The 24581-nt window shown below is 42.6% G+C and overlaps 1 protein-coding gene across 4 annotated transcripts in view; it reads right to left on the bottom strand.

Annotated features, from left to right (window-relative positions):
- The window catches only part of LMO3 (LIM domain only 3), a 108370-nt gene that overhangs the window by 5296 nt on the left and 78493 nt on the right, over positions 1 to 24581 (bottom strand). For all 4 annotated transcript variants that reach the window (XM_086938910.1, XM_086938919.1, XM_086938888.1 and 1 more), the window contains exon 3: positions 18262 to 18387. In XM_086938910.1, coding sequence (XP_086795036.1) covers positions 18262 to 18387 — 126 coding nt within the window. The remainder of the gene's footprint in view (positions 1 to 18261; positions 18388 to 24581) is intronic.

Below are 24581 nucleotides of genomic sequence, written 5' to 3'. Positions count from 1 at the left end.
CTTCAGTGCCAAAAATTAAATTTGAAGTTGACGGACGATTCACTTACTGGGGCAAGGTTCCTCAACACCGTTAAAATAAATAACAATTTACTATGTTCCAAACAGAGACCTCCAATCTAGGTCTTCCCTTTTTCAAGAAAGATGAAAGATCTTTATGCGTGCAAAGACCTAGACTTTAGAACAACCTTAACCCTAGTCAGGAACCTATAGCCATAGACGATTCCTGAAAATATAACTATTCAGGCTTGGTTTTAAGGGACCTCAGGACAGAACCGGGCTGTGACTAAAGGATATTAGTCATGGTCACACACCGCACAAGAGAGGACAAACTTTCCTTTCCAATGATCAAGTTCCATTGCTGCCTCTCCTCTCAATTCCTCCTCTGAAGCAATAATAAAGTGACATGGCTTTACAAAATTCCTTTAAAATTTCACCAAAAAAAGGAGCTTACATTTCAGGACAAATTGGGGAAGATTTAAAATAACCTTACTCAAACTACTTCATCCTAATCACAGCAGCCATTGTCACCCCTCCATATAAGCCTATGATTACATGCTCTTCAATCAGGTCAAACTACTCTGGTTAGCAGTCACATTTCATTTTAAATAGAATAGAAGGCACTCAGGTTAGTTGGAAAGGAATTCTAGGCAACCCAGCCTGCATTAGCTTCCTTGGGATCACCCACTGCCTGCCCACCTACACACTTTGATTAAATTCAGAAAACCTGAGCCAGTGATCACACAGCCTAAGGACCTACTCTGCTTCTGCCCCAGGAATTTCTTTGCTTCAATATGCACTTTACTGAGCAGGAGGTGGACTTTGACCACCTGCTACAATACAGTAGTTACCAGAAAGCAGTTGCACATTTAGACCAAGCTAGAAAAACTCAGGTAGTACACACTCGTCTTAACAATATATTTCTGTAAGAGGCCTATATGATTATTTGTCTGAAAATGATGTATAACTGTATTATTTGAGAATATCTGGAAAAGGAATAACATTTTTTTTTTATGAAACATCCAGAGCAAACAGTTCTACACGGAGGGGCTTGTCATAGAAATTGTACAGTCCGTGCAATGGAGAATTTTGAGAAGGTGTTAAAAGAAGGGGATAACGGAGAGTGATAGGAGCAAGAACAGGTGCTGAAATAGCAATGGGTTCAACAGGAGTGTGATTGAGGATTGATTGGAATGCACATACGGCCATAAAATACAGTGGGTTAACTATTTACATCTGTTGCCCATTGTTTGGACTGTATGGATCTTTCTAACCAGCCATATCTTCTTAAAAAGGGTGACCATGGTATCTTTAAGGAACTAATTTTAAATAAGTTTAAAGATGACAGGGAAGTCTAGTCCCTGGAGAAAAACTGCAACAGATCATATTTACTGCCAACGGTTGTGGGTGTTGAACCTTATCCCACAGCAGTCAAACATTCAAGGGACAGATCTTTGCTTACTAAATTTCTTCTGGGTTCTATATGCTCATTGATCTGTTTTCCTCTGGGCCAGTTTGATCCCCATGCACTTTTGACCTGCCCTTGTGAGGACAGTTCACCCCAGACCTTGATGCACCTGGTTTTATTCTGTAAATATTATGAATGCTTACATAGAAGGTATTTATTACCATTGTTAAAAGCAAGGGGTTTCACTCAGTTTCGCCCTGCCTTTTTATATTTACAGCTATTATCGGACCAGGAGGTGATGTTGGCGCTTACTAAGGTGCCCTACACTAGAATAAAATAATTTGTGCCTAGCTGACTAGATAAGGCTGGGTTGTGAATTATTGGAATGAACTGTACTGTATTATGTTTAATAAGGCTTTTTAAGGTTTTTAACTTTCATATATATATATATATATATATATATATATATATTTATATATATATATATATATATATATATAAATTGAAATTAAAAAAATAGCAATGTTTTACAGGATATACGGCCTCTAGATTACAGAGTTATCATGAAATTGAATGCTCTGGCCCAGGTCCCAGGTGAATGTAGTTTGAAAACTAAGGTCTGATTCAGAAGACCTATCCTTCAGTACTAAAACTAATGATGTGACTAATAGATTTGCTTTCAAATCCATAACCTGCAATAGGTTCCGAATTTGTTAGCAGAATGTTTGAAATAATAATTATAGAAATCATTCATGCTGGACTACTACAATGGTCTTCATTTACCTGTCCACCACCTAATAAATGTCAAATCCTCTTCAGCGTGGGATACCACATCTAGCAACGGGTGTCAGCATATGGTGCAATTCTGGCAGTCCTTCAAATGTTGTTTTGACTGGTGCACCACTGAAGTACTGTGCATAAATCATTGCTTGGCATTGGTCTCACTAGAAATAGTACTCAATTTAAGCAACCCATAGCTATGCTATAGCTATGCTCATTGAATTAGGACTTCAAATAGGTCTGCACATTATAGGTTGTGAAAAGGAGGCTATGCTTTGGCAGTTGTTATTGAGATGATCGCATCACATTCCATGAGCGATTAAAGGGAGTCTTTTAAAAGCCAGTTAAATTGATGGATCTTGAGCTCACATTGAATTGTGATCAGGACACATCTTTGTGCTCATAGCAGTACCAAAAAGTCTCCAGTGGCAAGAGCACTTCATGAAAGGACAATTAGGCACAAAAGCGGTTCTTGGTGCCTTTCAACCATGGTGACATTACTCAATTGAACTATCAAAAAGAGATGTTGTCCCTTTGATTTTATTGAAGCCACTTGAAACTCCTGGTGGAAAACATGCACGTTGTTGATGCTTACCCATTTACAATTCTATAGGTCTCATCTAATATTTATGTAGCATGACATGTTACATTCAAGTTAATTATTTACATGGAAGGTACACTGTGATGAGAGAACTCATTAGTACCAGAAGAATATTGAACTTCAAAGTAGAATAAACATTATGTACTTGCAAGTGTGATGGGGTGTGTACTTTCACTAGATACGCGGAAAGCACATGCACCCGGTTAGCTAAATGCTCCTCTGTGGACTGCAGCACAATGAATCGTTAACATATGGACTCAACAGGGTACTAGCCCAAGAATTGGAATGGGGTTTTTGTCTTGGATGACTTAATGCCCACTTCGGCTTAACGCAACTGAGCCGACTTCATTTTCAACTGTATTGAACTTGTCAATATCATGGATGGTATTTGTATGCATGGAGACTGAGCAAAATGACATCGTAGCTTTATTTTAGAGAGATGGATGCTACTATAAGAGTACGATTATCGTAAATAATTCAGATTGGAAAGGGACTGTTTAGGGCATCCCATCCAAACACTGAATGGGTATGGTATGCATTACTGGTTTGCGACCAAATTCCGGTCACAAAACAGTAGTAATTTACCACCATTTTAAAAGTGCTGGTAACCCATTTTTTTTTGTATGTTCTTATATAGTGCTCGATCACCTGAGGAGGTATCTCGGCGCTTGCCTTGGGAACCCGTCCTTGCTTTTTCCCTGTGAGATAGCCCCTACAGGGCATCCCCAAGGTGAAAGCCAGGCATCCCGCCGCAGGGGGGCCGTTGTGGAGATTAAGCAAGCTTAATGCCCAGAGTTGCAGAGTGTGAACCCATGATTAGGTCAGGCACCGAAGCGAGAATTATCGAGTCCGTGGAAATTTGAGCTCAAGACCCTGCCACGTCGGGAATTGAACCCCGGTCCCGGGTCTGACCTCTGCTTCAGGGTCTGCCTGCTCTAACCAGTGAGCCACACTTCTCCACAAATGGAAAGGGTCTCCTTGGGCCCCCTTTCCGTTTGAGAAGGTTGAAAACATTTTTTAAGAGCACGCAGTGGTCCCACGGACCATTGTGTATTCTTAAATAAACAAAACTTCAAAGTTTCATTTTTCTTGCTTTTTAAAACAAGTCTCGTTTTCCTTTAAGAAAAAAAATGGGCAGCATAAAAAAAATTCAAAAAGATTGCTTCATTAAAAAGAAAACAGTCATGTTTGTTTGCTGACCTCAGTAGGCCAACATCCAAGTGATAGCTGCGATTCCTAATGGGTTGCAAATTGCGACTTACCTCATTAATAAACAAACGTTAGGTTGATTAGTGACCAACTAGGAATTGCTATGGGGGGGGGAATCATACATTAGAAATACAGGTTTCTTAATTACGATTTGGAGAGAAGTCCTCAGTTGGAAATTGGTATTCCTAATGTCTGTACATCTGGCCCATAAGTGCTCTAAAAACAGCAGAAAATGCTCAGATATGAAATATTTCCACAGATGGACATTTAAAATAAGACAACGGATAGGGGTGTTTCATAGCCGGCCGCCCAGTAGCAGAGGTAAAACACCCAAAAACAAGTAGGTCTGATGGCATTTGAATTCTTCTAGCAAGTAGGTTCTCACCCTTGAAGCACATAGTACTATTTACCAACCTAATTTACTCTACCTTGTTTCATTCTTTATTTCTAAAAAATATTTAAAAAAAGTTTCCACCATCATTGTAATCACCAATGCTATACACACAACAACCATATTGACACAACAGCTCCATTCCATTAACTTCTTCTAAGTAGTTGAACCACAGGAGCCTAGCCTTGCAAAAAACTCAGATTAAGAAAAAATAAATGTGGAGAATTCTGGGCCCACATCGCAAGGACTTTAGCTGAAGCCATCATTACCTTACTGAAAAGAGGTGCAAAGCAATAAAGCTGTTACTAATCACTCCTCTATTTTAAAGAGTAGGTCTTCTCTGAACCTGGCAGACACAAGCAATTACCTCTCAGTCACATGCCTTCCACGAACGTCCAAAATGTTATGGAGCATAACAGCCCATCTTATAGCCTGTATAGCAATCATCATTTGTTCTGCTTTTATTTTGATCTGTGGAGCTTTACATAAAACCCAGTTACCATATGGTAACCTCAGGCTATGTTCTGGTCATATTAAACAAGAATAGGGAAATGGGTCAGTTTTGGATGGAATGAGCAGCCAGAAAGCAATAAAGTGGAGTACACTGAAGAGAACCCGCATTCTTGTATGAGAGTAGAGCATGACAAAACAATGTGAAATTGGTAGCCTAGAAATGTTTGCTGGATATAGACATAACGGAATATGCCCAGGTCGAAAAATACAGACCACGCACCGCTCAACAGTAATTACTATTAAAATTCAAACACAGACTAGCCACATGGCAAAGCCTAAGCAAGAACACTGCAAGTCCAACTTATCAGTACCCAATTCAATATTCACATTAATAAACCCTATAGACTTCTTCTGGCTACATGGACTCCACTACTACTAATATGCCTACACCAAAAATAATCACTTGTGAAATAGAGAGTAGGCAGAGTAATGTGCCTATGCTTTAGAGACTGAGCTCCATGTAATTTTAGCCTGTATTTTACAATATCTTAGAGGTTTCATTCCAAAAACTCTAGTGTTAGGTTACCATCCTACATACAAAATATATAAATGGCATATCTTGTTCAGGGACATAGGTCCAATGAAATACCAATAAAAAATGTAGGTCAAACAGGACATTAGAACCTTTGACTTTCCATATACAGATGTTTGCAAGTCCATATTTTGAAAAAGCAAGCAGCACGGAAATACTCTTCTTTCCAACAGAACATAGTGGTAGGCAACCTTGTCACCTCTTGCCTAGACTATGCCAATGTCCTGTACAACAGCCTACCATCATATCATTCAAAATGGAAAAAGCAAAGCTCACATTGAACTACTCAAGGCTCAGAGAGAAGGCAAGAATATTTTTTCTTTCTCGTTTATAGAGCTCTGGTTTACCTCAGTAGTTTACATGGAGCAAAGGAGTCAGGTAGATGGCTAAGTAAAATTTTAGGTGCCAGATGTCATCATTTTGCATACAGCCCCAATGTATTGGTATACAAAGAGAAAACGGGTCCACACAACATCTGGCAATGGTAGCATAACAACAATTGAAAATTAAGACTAGATACATGGGCAGAAGTGTACAAGTTGTAGTCTAGTTTAAGAAATGGTTGGGAATCTGCTCTATGAAACAGACAGTCTAAGAGCAGACTCGTAAACAGGAGCCTGGCATCAACTGCACAGCCAGCTTAGAATTTTTGGAAGTGGAGTACAATGGGGAAATCTGGTTGTGCCAACACTAATTTTCACTATTTTGTGTAGACTGAAGTGCCCTAGTACAATACAGGGTCTTTTCCTCTCCAAGGCCAAAAAGGGTACTATGGCAATACATTTCTTATTATGGTGGTAGAACCCAACTGCCAGAACTTGTTTTTTTATAGTCTCATCTGCAGTAGGATATAAAGTATGCTCCTCCAGACAGCACTCATCAAATCATAGGTTAGACTGCCATCCTTCCTTCATGACCTCCTTATAAGGAAATGAAAAATGAAAGCCAGGAACTTCCTGGCAACCCCCTCACACACTTAGACTTCCAAGTTGCGTCCTGGAAAGACTACATAAGATTATCCCAGATAAAAATGGACAGAAAAAGTAAGAAAAATGTACAACCATACAAAGAAAGGCAAACAAATTATAGAGAAGTTTATCCAAATAATAACTTCATACAAAACCTGCCTAAAGATGGGCACAATAGCAAAAAAATGGAAAAAACAATCACTATGCAGTATGGGTTACACAAGCAAATACTTCTAGCTGCTGTCAAAGGTGTTTTTTTCAGGGGAGAGAAAAGGGAAGGGAAAACACCTATATTAGGGAACCAATGTTGAATTTAGAAAGCCTATTAATGAAGAAATTGTGAACTGTGTAGTTGTGATAAAATACTTCATAATAGTAATGGCCAGAATGCACAAAGCTTGCTGTGATGACAGGCTTTTAGTTCAAGCCAGAAGATGCAGTAATTAAATTGGAATGATGGCCATTAATATGAAAGGGTTATCTAAATGCTTTAAATGATGGTACCCCATTTTCTTTTAATGAGAAGCATCTATAGATCTTGATCCACACTTTTGAAAGTTTCCTTCAGATGTCGTTGTGCAGTTCAGAAGTTCATAGACCAAGACTTGGTATCGAAAGTAGTACTTTATAAGTAGCTTTTATCCCTTATAAATGTATTTACGCTGTGTTACCTCAGACTGTATTAGACATTATAGGCAACATTTGAACTAAAGTATAGTTTCACCCTGCTTAAGCCTACAGGATCCAGTGATGTATCATTCTAGGGCTAAATATGAATCTTCAGTGTAGATTTACCATCTGACATATCTACACTCCAATTACCACTAAGAATGTTCATATTTCCTTGGGTCAGCTCATAATCAGATGCTAGTCCTTTGTGCTCCTCCACTCACTGAGCCATGTTTTTTACTCTGCTGCCCTGCATGATGAGCAAGGGCCTCCCCGCAGAATAGAGCCACTAACAGTCCTGGAACCAGTTCCTAGGAAAGGAAGGGCTTGGGAGGTAATCTGAACCTGTTAATCAGTTTGTCACACTGCACCTGTACCAGCCCAGGCACTTAGAAACAAACAATGAGAGTCAGACCTCTGGAGCAAACTGCTCGACTTTGAAGTTTTGGAGGGAAGAGATTGGGTAGCAGTGTTAGTGAGTGGCAAAGAAACGGTTTCCACATACAACTTACAGATACCATACTGGAATGTCGTAAAATGCAGTGCAGGAGGTTTGGGACTGGGGGTTGAGTGATGTGGCACCAAGGATTTGCTTGGGGTGACTGGCTTTGAAAACTTTCCACCCCCATTAAAATCCACTGCACAAGGAAGAGTCTGAGAAGAAGACACTAAAGCTGGTAGCAATGACAGAGAAGGAATGCCCTGCTGGAAGGAGAAGGCACCTGATGCCTGTTCAAGGATGGGCTTTGACTACAGCTGACCTCCAGGACTATGATGGTTTCTCCAGGGCCAGTGGAGAGATGGTTCATAGTCCTGGAACCCAACTATTCCGCAGTGAGGAATAGTTGGGGGGAATGGGCCTGCTGGGGGAACCTGGATCATTTCCTCTAAGACTTCTGCCGAATTGCCCTTAACTTTGCGGATACACAGGTGCCCTACAAGTAGCCAAGATCCTGTACAACTTGGCGAGTGTGGCAGGGAGAGAGCGCCAGAAGCTGAGGACTAGTCTGATGCAATAAATCCCGTTCCTAGCCACCAGGAACAAACTTCTACCAACATGAGGATGACTAGCACTACATTTAAAGTAATATCCTCCCCTCCCTGAGAGGGTAAAGTCCCCAGGATTTGGTAGAACTCTTATTTCATTAATTTATCTAGGGAAGAGTGCCTGCTTGGTTCCCCTCCCCGAACCATCCTTAGCCCAGAGTACCCCATTTCCTGAGGATGAAAGCAAATCGGAAGTTCTGCATGGGATAAACATGCCGCCGGGACAGAAGAGGACATAGTCTCCTGCCCCAGCGGGGCAGACTGTGGTTAGGGTGAGCTAGCCAGTACATGCTCACACCCACACACTGCAGACAGCAGGTGGGAAGAAGAGAATGTCTAGCGCCTGTGCCGGAGATGGGTCGAACATGAAGGCGCCCAGCATTTTAGGAGGGCTTTCAGGCTCCCCCTATATATTCCAAAGATGTGGCCATGACCTGAAGGGGCCAAAATCCCCATCAAGAGGGATCAAATTGTGTGATATCTGCTCATTTTGGTGCCCAAGTCGGGGCATTGACAAAGCCATTTTTGGGGAGCTGTAAAATGGCAGCTTCCCCTATTTCTCCAGAAATGTTTTTAAAAATTCAACCAGGTCTCCCTGGTCACAATATTCATTTTCTGAGAGGCTGTTGGTCAGTTTTCAAGTTCTCTCTGAGCCCATACTTACGGGCATGGGAGGGCAAGGCTGGGTCCTCAAGCTCCAGTAGAGGCAAGTAACAGTAAAAGAGGACACTGGAATATGTTTTTAGGTCCTGTCTGAGAGAGTGCATGTGAAGTCACTCGCAAGACTTTTTGTTTACTTACTGCGAGCTTTGCCCGCCCATTGATTACCATTGGTTGGCTTCATTGCCACTCATTTGCTTGCTTCTCTTTGGTCAGCACATGCCAGCTACACTTCCTCTTCCTGTGTTTGTCCCTCCCCTGGAACATGGCCCAAATAATGCCTCCTTTCGCAGTGTCCATCCTCTGCTCGCATTTTTTGAGCTACTTTTTTCTTGGGGTGCAAGCACTCCATAGGAGAAAATGAGTTTGCACTTTCAAACATGTTGCATGCCCCGTCCCACCCTTTGTTGCGTTGCTTGCCACTTCTGCCCCCATTTACTGTCTTGTTTTGTATATCCTCCTGCCCCATGGCTTGCCCCTCTCCTTCCCTCATACCACTGTCCCTTGTGTTGCTTGCCCCCTCCTGCCCCATAGCATTGCTTTCCCCCTCCTTCCCTCATCTCTCTCCCTTGTTTTGCTTCATCCTCCTGCCCTGTCGCTTACCCCCCTCCTTTCCTGTAGTCAGTCGTGATGCTTGCCCCTACCGCCTTCGTCCTGCTGTACATTAAGTTACTTGCCCCCCTCCTACCACTGTTTGTTGTGTTGGTTGCACCCTTTTCACCTTCCTCCTGCTTTCTGTGTTGCCCCCTCACCTACCATAGCAAAAAAACTAAAGAAACACATTTTGATGTAAACACATTACCCAAGTTAAAAGCTTTCACATAGGTGATTCCTACTGACTTTATCAATAAATAGTTGTTAAACAAGCAATGACAAATTGGCAATGAGAAGTTTAAATGCAAGGTTCCACACTAGAAGGAATGCTAATGATTATTGTTAGGATTCCCATTCGATGGGGTTACACTGATGAATTATAATAAGACATGCCTGCATATACTGATATGGTGATTGCCTGACATATTGAGAAGGACAACTTCTTATTGTGTGTAGTTGCATCTAGTGTATGTGGGGGTATTGTGGTTATAGGGTTCAATACCCACTAGGGGTTTAGTGTGCTGTGAGGGTGTGAAAGGTGTTTTTATCTAACTGAATACATATATATGTATGTTAATGCATCGTAGTAGATCATAGTGTGTGGTTGTAATAAAAGTATTCTTACTTTTTAAAAGAAAAAGCACCGACTGGACAATAATTTTTGAGGGTTGCTGTTTCTTACCAGCGAGCTGGGGTTACTAGCCCATACCACCTCCCCTGACTAGGCCATGGCTACCCTGAGAGAGTCAACTGATTAAATGTAAGACTTGCTTCCCAGTTAAAAGACAATTGCAGAGTTAACCTGTGAAGGACTAAAATCCTTTACAGGTGAGAACTCAATTTGTTGTAGTCATCAGGTCATGTCCAAAATGAAGCATACATAGCTTCATTGGTAAACTCGCCCAACAACCTCGCAAGTTAGCTATCCCCTCCCTACAAAATGTTTATAGCCCCAATTGGGTTGGTAATGATTGACAGAGACAGGAGAGCACACAAAAGAAGTGTAGAGTCAAGTTAACAGAAGCATGCTAAATTAGTTAATTGAAAAGTCAGCATTGCCAATGCAGAAAGGGATGGATTGAAGGAAGAAAGAGCAAAAAAGCTATGCGGATCAGAGTAAAACAAAATGTGTTCCAGAGATTGTCTCAGGTAAGCTCACCTTCTATCCGCCAGTAAGTAGTCGTACAAGACACCATGGTAGGTAAACCGCCCCCAGAGTGACTTGAGTATTGGGTCTAATGGAAAAAGTAAAAGATTTGGGGCACTGAAAAGTGAAATCTTCCAATCAATCAATCAAAGCATTTATATAGCGCATTACTCAGCCGGAGGGTCTCAAGGCGCTAGGGGGGGGGAGGGTCCGCTACTGCTCGAACAGCCAGGTCTTGAGCTGCTTCCTGAAGGCGAGGTGGTACTTGGTCAGGCGGAGGTGGGTCGGGAGGGAGTTCCAAGTCTTGGCGGCCAGATAGGAGAAGGACCTTCCCCCTCTGGTGGCTCTTCGGAAGAGGGGGACGGCGGCGAGGTCGTGGCCGGTCGATCGAAGCTGGCGTGTGGGAGCGTAGAAGTTGAGGCGGCTGTTGAGGTATCCCGGGTCTTGGCTGTGTAGGGCTTTGTGTGCGTGGGTGAAAATTAGTTTAGTGTTTCGGGGAGTTTAGACTCAACCATGCAAAAACACTTTCCTGTTTGCCTAAATTGCAAGCAGACATTAACATTATCAGTTTTTGTTGATAAATGGTCACAAGCGCATTTCTTACAAGAAATACGTGTGTGCGGGCGTGCGCACATGCAGTTTTCTTATCAGTGTTTCTAATGCCGAAGAAGAGGAGAAGGACAGCCCTGGGACGCCACGGTAATTCTTTTTAATTTTTTTTAATGTACTTTTAAGTTATATTATTAATAGGGGGTTGAGGCGGGCAGTGGGCCAACTCCGCTTTGGAGTATGCAGAGTTTTGCCTACTCTAGGCAAAACTCTGCAGGCGGAGCGGAGTTCTCCGCCCACTGTTAGTTTGCTTATAGGAGGTTTGACGTATACGTCATTTTAGTATGGATTGCAAAACAGAGGTGTGGGTGTTCGGAGTTGTATACTTTTTGGTGTGCACTTTGAGGAATGCTATAATTTGTCCTGCCATGATTCAGGAAGTCCATATCGTTAAAAGGCCCAACAGATAGAAAAAATGTAAAGCACATAAAACTCCATTACCTGTACTTTCCGTAAGCTGCTCACAGCACTTTGCTATGTGCCAAATTGTCTGACTCGTGGTACTTACTATGCCTCACCACACAGTGCCTGACCTTTCTGGTATTCTTGCAAAGTAAATGTCACAACCTTCAGCTCTATAATGTTCAATTGCAAAAGTCATTCTACTCATTTGCTGCTTTCAGTTTATTCTTAGTGTACTGTACTTTGCCGCATGTAATCAGGCACCTGGAACCCCATGATGTTTAAACTGCTGCAAATGCCACCGAAGAACAAGCCTGCCACAAAATAAAATTATATTTATCAGGAATACTAACTCTCTCGTTATATGTCCCCTATTTAAAAGCCAAAATTATTTAGGTGATGGAATTTAGGACCCTCGGCACTAATAAAATGTCCCACTTTTTCAGCCCATTTGCTTTAAGTGAATTAGGAGCCAATTGTACATTAGGTAAAGCACTACGATGCCTTGCTAATGAACACCACGTTCAGTTTCATTTTTAAGTTGGCAGGTCTAGATAACACACCTGGGCTGCATAGGGAGTGGATGACATGCATTTTTTTTTTAGGGGGGGAAATGGTAAACACACTTGAGAATTACATCTCAAGCTTAATTTCCTCCTTGAAAAACGTACTTCTCCAGATTCAAATGCTCACAGAAAGCATAGAGCACAGTTAGAAATAGATGAATCCTTGGCAGCCTTCCATGCTGCCTTGTATAAGGGAAAGCATATGGCAGCCATACAAAGCTTTCGTGGGACTGCTAGGCACAAGGGCTGCAGTGGCAGCCTTGCCCCCAGTTAAGCGAACACTGGAATGAGCCGGCATAGAACAGTTTTTCTTCAATTACAGGCTGATTTGCTAAAAGACACAACTTTATATGATGTTCCTATAAACATCAGACAATCATTTGTTCTTAATAACTGCGGGGAGGCCTGGCACAATTATATCCCTTAAGCTTGCCTACTTTTTCACACAAGAAAACGAAAACAAAGTGAAGACTTGGTTCAGCTTGAAATCCTAGAACAAATGATTCCTTTTAAAAAAGGAACTGGATCAAACTGCAGACCATCCAAGATAAATACTTAGCAAGTTAAAAGAAATAGAGAATAGCTGCTAGACGGTGAATAGGATTTTATAGACCATTCCCGTGCTTGTCTCTAAAACCACATTAAGCTAACAAACTGGAAGAATAATATAAAGTAGATTCTGTTTCAAACCTTCCATAAACTGGTAGAAAACCAGTGCAAGACATTAAAATCAGGCAATTTGTGACACTTGCTGTGAACCTGCTAAGAGAATTAATCTTGGGAGATGGCAGGTCAGTGGGCTAGTCTTTTTGCCCCTGACTACACAAATTGGAGGCTGGCGCGAGCGCGCTCTCCAAAATCCTCCTGAGGCTTGAGCCGGGAGTAGACACCTCTGCGCGCTATAGGCTCGAGATTGCCTTGGTTTTTATTTGCTTTTAAATGAATTTATTGTTAAAACTTTAATTAACTGTAAACAGCGATATTCTGCATTTTAACCACGAAATCGCGAGTTTTGCACACTTTCCTCTCTCCGGGGGCACACTCTTCAAAGCAGGAACGCCATTTTGGGAGGAGGCAGGTCAGTGGGCTGATCTCTCCGCCACGGACTAGAGAAATGATGAGGCTCTCTCTCGACTCTGTCCCATTGTCCGGACCGAAATTCTGTGGAGCGCAACGTAATGTGGCGGTGCACGGGCCCTCCACACCACATTACGTTGCGCTCCACAGAATTTCGGTCCAGACAATGGGACAGGTCGAGAGGGTGCGCCCATGAGAAATTGGCTTTGTGAACTCAGAGCGGAAATCCCGCTAACTGTGCGGTTTATTAATATCTATACACCCATACACTGCTTGGATCATATATTAGAACGATCCTGGGACACTTTATGTGATATCCTCCAAGGAGACTCTACCTTGGGTTTTGCTTCATCCACCCGGAAGTTGAACCTACAAACATACCAGCTGCTCAAAACTCCAGCCTGATAACGGTCTTCCACACTCCCAGCTTACATGTCAGGGTTGTGGAATTAAACTACCGGAATACAACAACCAATTAAATCCTTAACTAAAACAGGCAGGAGACATACTAAAATCTTGCCTTATCATGTATGGAAATGCACTCTGATCAATGCTAGATCTTTAGTTAAACACAGTTCCGAGTGTGAAACCTTAATTGAAGATGAGGAAATCAGTATTGCCTTTATAACAGAATCTTGGACGGATGATGCCTCTGGTCCTGACTTGGTGAAAGCCACCCCTCCTGACTATCTTTCTTTCACAATGAATAGACCAAATAGGAAAGGGGGGGACCTGGTGGCTATCTACCACAAATCAATAAAGTCATCTTTTAACCCTCTTGTCGATTCGGAATATGAAGCATTAGAGTTTTGTTTCTTCCTCTCACACCACTTTACCTTCAAAGGTTCTCTAATATACAGACCGCCAGGCCCCAGAAGCCAATTCCTAAGGCTAGCAGACAGTTTGTTGGAAAATGCACTAAGCGCCAACTCACACTCGATACTCGCAGATTTTAATTTCCACTTAGAAATACTCACTGATCCAGACACCTCAAATCTACGGGATTTGATAAATAGTGCTGGTCTAGAGCAACTTGTGATTGGCGCGACTCACAAGGCTGGCCATACATTGGATGGCATCTTTTCAAACGAAATACAACTGCATTTCACAGATATTCTCCTGGTAGTCAGATCACAAAGCTGTGCTACTTGAGCTCACTACGCCCGACCGTCAGACAGTAAACCCAGTACAAAATACAACTGGTTAGCAGAGCCTGGAACAAAATAAATGCAGATGAATTGCAGGAGTTTTTAACTGCAACATCTCCCTCACTCCCCACAGATTTGGATGAGGCCACCAAGTCATACACCTAGTGGCTAGAGGCTGCAGGCGACAAGCTTGCTCCAAAAAAACTCCTCCATGCCAATAGGGCACGCCCATCCTCCCCGTGGTACACCAAAGAACAGAAAGAACAAAAATGAGTCTGCAAACATCTTGAAAGAAACTGGAGGAAGGAATATAGTGATAGGGATAGGAAAGAATACAAACTCAGCCTAGCACACTATAAACAGTTGCTCCAGAAAACCAAACAAGAGTTTTTCACCAAACGAATTAACCTTGCAAAAAACTCGACCAAAGAACTGTTTAAAACAGTAATCTCTTTGGCACACCCAGCAACGTCGACTATTTTGGCCACTCAGGAATTATGTGACAAAATTGCGCAATTTTTTTCTGGTCAAAATTGAGGCAATTTTCTCCATATTTACAAATGCAACAGCCTATTCCAGCTCCACCCAGACCAAGGTCTGGCCGTCAGTAAATGGTTCCAAAGCCATCTTTGATACATTTGCCTCACTAACACCTACAGAAACCTTATATCTTATTAAGACAACTAAATCAGGCTCCCCAAGCGATCCCTGCTCAATTTCTCTCCTGAAACTAGCAGCAGAGCCAATTGCATCGGCACTGACCTCCGCTATCAACTCTATGTTTTCCGAAGGCTACTTTCCTAAAATCTGGAAATGCGCCTCAATTTTGCTTTCTGCTCAAGAAACCCACACTGGACCCTAAAGACCCTAATAACTTAAGACTGATTTCTAGGCTCCCCCTACCTGCAAAAGTGGTAGAGAAACTCATGAACATACAACTTAGTAGGTTTTTGCTGGAAACAGAAGCACTGAATCCATCCCAATATGGATTCAGAGGGGGGCACAGCACCGAGTCAGCCTCATCAAGTCCACAGAAGAGATTAGAACCATACTTATTTTATTTTATTTAGAAAATTTGTTAAGCGCACAAATACCCGACGGTGTCTCGGCGCTGTGTATACGCTATGCTGTCCATGAAATGATTACTGTTTAAAAGCCGTGTTTTTATCTGTTTGCGAAAGGAGAGAAGAGAAGTGCAGGTTTTAATTTGGCATGGAAGACTGTTCCAAAGTTTGGTGGCAGTCACTATAAAGGACCTGTCACCCCACGAGACTTTTAGTCCTTGGGACCTGCACAAGACATGCAGTACATGAGCGAAGGGATCTTACTGGGGTATAAGGGCAAAAGGCATCTTTTAGGAAAGCAGGTCCTAGGGAGTGAAATGCTTTATAGGCAATACAAAGTGCCTTAAATGTAGTTCTTTTCTTTACTGGCAACCAGTGAAGCTGTTCAATAGTGCTGGAAATAGGGGTAAACTTGGGGGTCGCAGTGATCAATCTAGCCGCAGCATTCTGCACCAACTGTAGTTTTTTTATGACTCATTCCAGAGCATTGACTAAGAGCCCGTTACAGTAATCAATGCGAGATATCACTAATGCACTGACCAAAGTCCTGGCCATACTCATGGGAAGGTATGGGAGGAGTTTTTTGATCATTCTCATGTTTTAGAATGAGGATGACACCACAGCATTAACATGGTGCATAAAGGTAAGTTTAGTGTCCAGTATGACCCCCAGATTTCTTGCCTTGGCCACAGGAGATGGAGGTGGTCCAAGAGCAGCAGGCCACCAAGTGGTGGACCAAACTCTATCTCGGAGGCAAAGCGGTGATGATCATGTTAGATCTCTCCGAAGCCTTTGATACGGTCCATCACGTTCTATTGATGGACACACTGCGGGAGATAGGTATCCAGGGCACTGCCTAGAAACGTTTGGAATCCTTTCTCTTGAATAGAATTCAAATGGTCACACTAGGGGAACACTCTTCTAAACCTTTTTCTTTACCATGTGGAGTTCCTCAAGGCTCTTCACTGAGCCTGACTCTCTTTAATACATATGTCTCATCACTGGCCCCACTTATTGAATCATACGGTTTCTCTCTAACCTCCTACGCAGACGACACCCAAATTGTGGTATCACTGTTGCCAGGGTCGATGATGGGAACAGCATCACATCTCCAAGAGTGCATAGCAGCCGTGGGTGGTTAGATGGCCCGAAGCTGCCTTAAGCTCAACTCCGGTAAAACGAAAGTCGTGTTGTTTGGAAACGACCCCAGCTTCTTGACTCCTGCTTGGTGGCCACACACACTTGGTCCCCTCCCCACCCCCAGCAAGAAGGCTAAGAACCTGAGGATCTGGGTTGATAACAAACTTAGCTTTAAAGTACAGGTGAACGTGGTGGTCTCCTCCACCTCCTACATCCTTAGAGCATGCAGGAAAATAATGCCATATTTGCCCAAAGACATCATACAAACAGTTATCACTACTCTATCCTTGTCTAGGCTAGACTACTGCAATGGACTCTACCTTACCTTGCCGGAGGGGCTCATGCACAAACTACAGCTCCTTCTGAACGCAGCAGCAAGACTGCTCACAGGGATACCTTAATATGCCTCCATCCCGGCCGAGATCAAAAAGCTTCATTGGTTGCCAATAAAAAAACGGATACAGTTCAAAGCCTTATGCTTGGTCCATAAAGCCCTCACGGGAGCTGGCCCAGAGTTCCTTAAACAGCAATTCTACTGGTATGTACCAAAAAGAGCCCTATGATCAGCAGAAGCTAAACTGATTTCGGTACCCAGAGTACGTAAAGCCAGCTGGGGTGGTAGAAGTTTTGTAGCCAATGCAGCAAAGGCTTGGAATGGCCTTCCACTGTATCTTAGATCAATAACAAACCTACTCTCCTTTAGGTAGTCCTTGAAAACCTGGCTTTTCTCGACATAAGCCATGCTGATGATTGATCTCCCCTTATGCCTCTTTTGGACCTCATTCAGCGCCAGGACTGCTGTTGGGTAACATTAACATTAACTTAGACTCTTCCAAAAAGGTCAGAAGACTATTGTATTCAAGGTCATCAACACATAAGTGCTAGATAGGTCTTGAGCCAGGAACTAGAATAGGAAACAAAGCTTTAAAAGGCATAGATGTTCAATCTTCCAACAGAAGCCTGCATGGATGTCACCATAAACTAAATTCCAAAGGTTGGATAAAACACCACCGCTAGAATAGGACAATGGTAATATTTTATGTCTATCAATTCAAAGAATGTCTGAATGGTTTTAAAGACTGAAGCCCCGTTGCTACAGTGCATTAACTCAGTACAGACGTAACACCCAATAATTGCTAGTACACAGGTATCCAATAGCAATCTGAATCAGCAGTAGATGGACCACAAAACAGAAAAGTATTGAATGTCCTTGAGAAAATACAACCTACAGCACAAAGCGATGGAAAACCCGGTTTTGGCCTCTGCAGATAGGTATGTCTGGGATGCAATTATTTCAATAGGGGGTTGCGAGACTGAAGTAAAATGACATTAAAAAAATAAAAAATAAAAAATAAATGGGCATGCTTGGAATGGGGGTTCTTTTTTTCATCTTTTCTAGAATTTTTATTTTTATCTGGATTTATTGTGTTCGATTTACTACCAGCTGGCATCCTGGCTGTAGGCAACACACTTGTACGCTATTAAAACTCACTAAACAGAATTTAGCATAAGAATATCGGTCCTCAAGCCACAAGAAGGGTTCTTGATGTTCTCACATGGTGCAAACTAGGCTTGGAATTCAAGCCTTGAGCCTTCAGTTCCCATGAGGTTATACAGCCCAAGAGATTTCAGCAGGATTCTGAAATGCCTGTTTTGTGCATTATATTTAACAGTCAGCACCAGCAGCCCAACTAATACTTGGTTGCGTCCCAGTAGCACTCAAAATGTGCATCCCTTACCTCTGATTGCAAAGCTGGCAAGCAAAGCAGTCCAGGTGGTACACATTGTCTTTGGCCCGCATCACCATCTCAAATGCTGGGATGAGTTTACTGCAGGCTGCACAGTTTCCTGTAACGCCAAATAACCTGTGAACACAAAAGACAGACAAATAAGCAGTGTGCCATGAAAGCAAATAAGCCACACATTCACTTTAGCCCAGGTTTAGGTCTTAATGGAAAGCACGCCTCAATTCATTAGGGGCCCTATTTAAATAATCATAGTTCCTTCTCAAAGTATGTAAAACACAGAGCACCTAGAAGGATCTTAACGAACAAAAACGTCATCCACCTTCCTGGCAAAGTCCAATAGCCTATGCAAATAGACTCACACCAATACGTAGAACATTCTGTTCTCAAACAAAATGTAGCCTTGTTCTAAACTCAGATCAACCTAACAATAGAATTACAATAAACATGTTAATACAGCGCTCAAAAAGGCAATCCACCACCATTCAGTTAGGTGTGCAACAAACACAATTTCCAGAGCATTTTTAATTGAGGGCACATGTGCTTTTTACAGTACTTTAATCAAACTGCTTATCAGTTAAATATAATCCTATATGTGTTCGTTTCAAACCCACTTCTACAGGAGCAGCACATCAATGTACTGCAGTCGCATTACAGTTCAGTATTTATGCATTAGCAATGTACGATAAATAAGTGATAGAGAAATACTGCTGCATAAACAATATTTCAAACTGGAACATACATGCACGATTTCAAATGCCATGGAAATGTTTGTGTTGATGCACTATTTTTAGGTCGGGCATTAGCCAATGCCTTCAGATAAAAAAATACAAAATAAAACTTTTCAAAACAAATAATAAAAAGATTATATATATATATATATATATATATATATATATATATATATATATATATATATATATATATATATATATATATATTAGTTGGTATTTATTGAGCGCATTATCACCTACAGGTCTCTAAGCGCCGTCAGAGAGGTCTTGGCCTAGCCAGGGGAGTGGATTATATCCAGGCTAGCAAAAAGGATTGTTTTTAATTTTTCCTGAATGGAAGGAGGTCGTGTTCCTTCCGCAGACTCTGGCAAGTTGTTCCAGATGGAGGGGATAGATGATGAGAATGCTATACCGCCTTTCGTGGACAGATTAAATCTTGGGCAAGCAAGGAGGCTAGCATCCGTGGACCGTAGTGCCCTACTGGGGATGTATTTGGTAAGGCGGTCCTTGATGTAGTTAGGAGCTCGGCCATAGAGGGATTTGTGTGCAATACAGAGGCCCTTGAATTTAGCTCTCTGTCTTACAGGAAGCCAGTGCAGCTGTTTTAGGAGGGCCGATGCATGTGCTTGCCTATGAGCTTTGGAAATGAGTCTTGGGCGTCAATCATAACCACCTGAAGTCTTGACATAAGGTTCTCCAAGAGGCCAATATATAGGGAGTTGCCATAGTCGAGTGTGCTAATATCAGAGCGGAAACTGCGGTTCGCAGTGTGTTGAATGTAAGGATGGGGGCAAGCTTGCGCTGTTGTCTCAACAGACCAGTGCATGTTCCTACCACAGCCGAGACTTGCTGGGTCAAGTTAAATTTAGCATCAATTTTAATCCCCAGACTTTTTACCACCCTAGCAGGTTCTGGAGGTGTGCCTAGCTCTTGTTGCCAGAAGAGCTCCTGCAAAGGGTTGGACTCTGGGGTGAGGGCCAGTACTTGCGTTTTGTCTGGGTTTATTTTCAAGGAGTTAGCCGACATCCAATTCACCGTGAATTTTAAGATGTTTTGAAAACGTGAATGAGCTGGGGACGCATTGTCTATCTGGATAATTATTTGGGTGTCATCGGCGTAGTTATAAATTTGACACTCCAAGTGATTTAGGGCCGCTATCAATGGCTGGAGGTAGGCATTAAAAAGGAGTGGGGATAATGCCGAACCCTGAGGTACACCACATGAGAGTGGTCCTAAATCGGACACAAGGTCATTCAGTTGTGTTCTCTGAGAACGCTCTTCAAGAAAGGAGGTCAGCCAAGACAAAGCTGTGCCCTGGATCCCCAGCTCTGAGATCCGCGACATTAGTTGGTCATGATTGACCGTGTCAAATGCCGCAGAAAGGTCTAGTAGAACCAAGGCACATGGTTTTTTCTTATCGGCCCTGAGTCTAAGTTCATCTAGGACCGATAGAATCACCAACTCTGTGCTATGGTGCGCCCTGAAACCTGCCTGATTTGATTGCAGGAGGTGATTATTTTCAATGTGGTTAGTCAGGGATTTTAGCACATGTTGTTCAAGCACTTCAGCAAGGAACGGTAGTTGTGACATTGGCCTGAACTTTTAAAGATTTTTTGTGCTCGCCCCAGGTTTTCTCAAGAGTGGGATAACACGGGCTTCCTTGATGTTGGAAGGCACCTGCCCTGTAGCGAGGGATCGATTAAGGAGTGCGAGTACCTCATTTTCGATGCTTCCGATACTAGCTTAAAAATTTTGTCTGGCAGGGAACCGTTGAGGTCCCCCATTTCACTCTCCCAATAATGTGGGCCAGGGAGTCGTGCGTTAGGGCAGGGAAGGCGATGAGTGGTTCGGAGAAGGTGATGGGCGGTGGCGTAGGTGTCAAAGTGCATGGGAACTGAGGGGTGGAGTGAATATCCATCAGTATATCTTTGACTTTTGCCAAGAAAGAGGACTGAAAGGTGTTACAGTCTTCTAGGTTGAAGGTCTGTTTCTGTTCTTTAACTTGCCTTAACTCTTTCAGGGTACTGAAGATCTTTTTGTTTGTTGTCGGCGGCCGTGATTCTTGCCTCATAGAATTCCGATTTGCGTGATAGGATTGCTTTTTTGTAATATATATATATATTACTTATTAAAAGGGCTTTCAGCCAACTTTCATTTTCCATTGGTCCGTTGGTGTGTCATTTTCCTTCCACCCAATAGAGTATATAGCAAGGTGTCGAGGTGGGCGGGAACCCCACTTCAGTCACTGGATAATTCCACTGTCAGTGACTGCTTTTTGTCCTTTTTTTTATTAGTATTTTGATGTTGCTTTTTTGTTTAGCGTTTGATGTGACAGCATGATACTTCATACCAAATGTGAGCACAGGCCACATTCCAAGCTTCCAGCTCCTGTTTCATGCCAATGCTGTTGTACATTCCTTTTGCAGTGTCCTTTATTTACAGTTTGACTAGTATTTCACAGCATAATAATACATCCATTTGTATCTGTACTGTATTAAGATATCAAAAGATTCAATAATATACATGTGAATTCATGAGTGTACAATTCTTCTGAACACATTCATTTTAGACTCCATTTCACCAATGGTTCTTCAATAAATATTTGCTGAGGAGGAAAACCAGCCGGCCTCATGTTTAATTTGACGCACTTGTTTTATTGCTTTTTTGTCATCCGTTTCTTCTTTCAGTCATACTTTCATTCCTACTTTCTTTCCTTTCATTCCTTCTTTACCATTCCTTTGTTCCTTCTTTCAGTCTCCTTTTTATTCCTTTGTTCTTGCTCTCCTTTTTGCTTTCATTCCTCATTTCCTGCTTTTTATACCCCATGCCTTCTTTCTTTTCCCTTTCATTTTTGCCTCTCTCCCTCTTGCTTTCATTACTTCTTTCCATCTGTCTTTCTATTCTTGCCTTCATTCTTACCTTTACTTCCTTTTCATGTCTCTCTTCTTTCCTTCCTTCTTGCCTTTCTTTCTTGCCTTTCTTTCTTAAAGGTAAGAGACTGACAGTCAATGGCACATCAATTGGCGTTTTACTTTTGTTTAGGTCTGTGTCAGCCAAGATCTTTGATTTTACTAAACTTATGTGTATGACATAGCCACTAAGAATTTTCAGCCACACTTCATTCATTTGGCTATGATTATATATTCACACTTTTGTTTCCTCCTCATTCGAGCATACATCCATCAAGAGGCAACGAGTTACCCCACTTCAGCCATTGGCTGGCTATAGTAGGAGTACAGCATCTTTAGTCCATGGTAGGTTTTTTTTGTGAGGGGGGTGGGGGGGGGGGGGATGGCGGGTTAGATTGACAAACTCCCGGCAGCTTCCCAAATAGAGTTTTGCAAAAGCCATAACGAAAGAAGAATTGCCAAGAAGCTGGCAGGCAATGCTGGACCTATTGGCTTTGCCAATACTTGTTAAAGCACAGTGTGGCATATTGTAGGTTAGATGCAAGAAGAACAAATGATGGAAAAAAATGTTGAACAATGTTAAACATTCAACCCAATGTAGAGATCTGGGCCTAAAACCATTATGTTTTTTTGCTCCCCATGCCATTCCGGTTTTCCAGTTTAAACCTAGCCATATGCAAATCTGGCTTGACTCTGCTCCCCATGGTGAACTGTATCCCAAACACTCAGGCCAGGTCCTCCCTGGACTGGAACCAAGCATCCTGGGACTGGTTTTGGGGTTTCAACTCTCATAAGCCAGACTGGCTTGACTCCAGTAGCATGGAGCTCACGGGACTCATGTCCATACTCATCCCACTTGGGGTGATGAATGTAAAAAGAACAATTGGATGGACAAAATATTGAACAATGTCAAAGATTCAACCCAGTACAAAGATCTGGGCCTAAAATCCCTTGTTTTTTTTGCTCATCATGCCATTCCAGTTTAAACCCAGCCATATGCAAATCATTTTTGACCCTGCTCACCATGGGAACAGTCCAGCCCGAACTGCCAGACCAGGTCCTCCTTGGACTAGACAAGCATCCGGGGACCAGTTTTGGGGTTTCACCTTTCAGCTGCCAGACTAGCTTGACTCCAGTGGCTTGGCAGTTCAAGCTGGAGTGCTCCCATGGGGAGCGGGGTCAAGACTGATTTGCACATGGATGGGCCCAAACTGGGGTGGCGTAGTGAGCAAAGAACAATGGATTTAACCCAGATTGCTTGAGTGGGGGTGAAGGTTTGAACCATTCAGCATTCCATACATATTTGTTTGGCAAAACATTTTGCCCTAAGTGGGATGGGTATGCCCCGATGTGGGTCCCTTGCTCACTGTGCCACTGGATTCAAGCAAGCCTGGCTGATGCGGGGTGTTACCCTGAAACCGGATCCAAAATGCTTGTTTCCGGTTTAGGGAGGAGCCCGCTGGACTGTTACCTTGAGGAGCAGGGTCAAGACTGATTTGCGTATGGCTGGGTCCAAACTGGGGTGGCGAAGTGAGAAAAAGAACGAGGGATGTATCCCAGATCTTGGCTGGGGGTTAATGTTTAATTCATTCAGCTTTCTGTTCATCATTTGTTGCCGCAGCACATTGCAGTTTAGAAGTAAGTGCAGCCCTTCAATTTTTGATTGTATTTAGCTATTGAAACTTATTCCCTACGGAAAAATGTTAACACATTTATTTTCACAAGAAAACAGTGTGGGTGTATTTATCCTAACTTACCAGCACCGGTTATTGCAGAGTCCCAATATTGAGTATAAAGTATTTGTTAATTAATATCCCTGTGGGGAGTGTTTTCATTCATGCACACCCGAGCATGCTAGTCTGTAGGGTGCCCAGAGTCTACTGAAAATAAACCAAAAATAACACCTCGAGGATAGGCGACTGATGGCCTTTTTAAGTACAATCATGGCATGTACCACTACAACATCACCAACGGAAGGAGGCATGGTGCAAGCTGTCACTCCAGCAATGTTCCAGCTCTGCCTGTACTTCATAAGAGCTGACTCTTCCTCATGACAAGAGACGGTTACTTCCCAGCGAACAAGAAGTGGCAAACACATCACAGATGTTATAGCACCACTGACACCAGGGGTCACCTGGTGTCAACAAGAAGCAGGAGCACTCCGCCCGGATCTTCTGGTAAATTGGGCAGAGGCGCGCGCGCGCGCTCCGGCCTCGCTTTTGTGTTTCTTATTAAAACATACATTAGCTTCTAAAGAATAAAAAAACATTAACAAACAGCCAGCATTCTTCCGTCTGACATCCAATGCTAAAAGCATTTCCATTATTATTAACAGAGCTTTTCATGAATGCGGCAGTGCGAGTCGTCCGCGGCATTAGGCGGTTCATGCGTCTGGCTGCCCCGTGCCAGAGCTCTAGAAAGGATTACATTTTTGTGCATGGCACATTAAAGTAAATGAAGCCGTAAACCATGCGCCGCTAGTGAGCGAATGAGGAATAACGGTCTGCAAGACCATTTCGCCATATCAGACTCCAGAAGCCCAATGCATGAAAAAGTTTTAGAGAAGTTAAAAATCTAGGGGCAGATTTATGAAGGCCTTGCGCCGCCGGTGCGTCATTTTTAACATGGGAAAAAGTGACGCACCGGCGGCGCAAGTCCTTCATAAATCTGC

This window comes from Lissotriton vulgaris, chromosome 1_1, assembly GCF_964263255.1.
Source record: "Lissotriton vulgaris chromosome 1_1, aLisVul1.2, whole genome shotgun sequence".
NCBI lineage: Eukaryota > Metazoa > Chordata > Amphibia > Caudata > Salamandridae > Lissotriton > Lissotriton vulgaris.
This window is presented reverse-complemented; position numbering and strand designations above follow the sequence as displayed.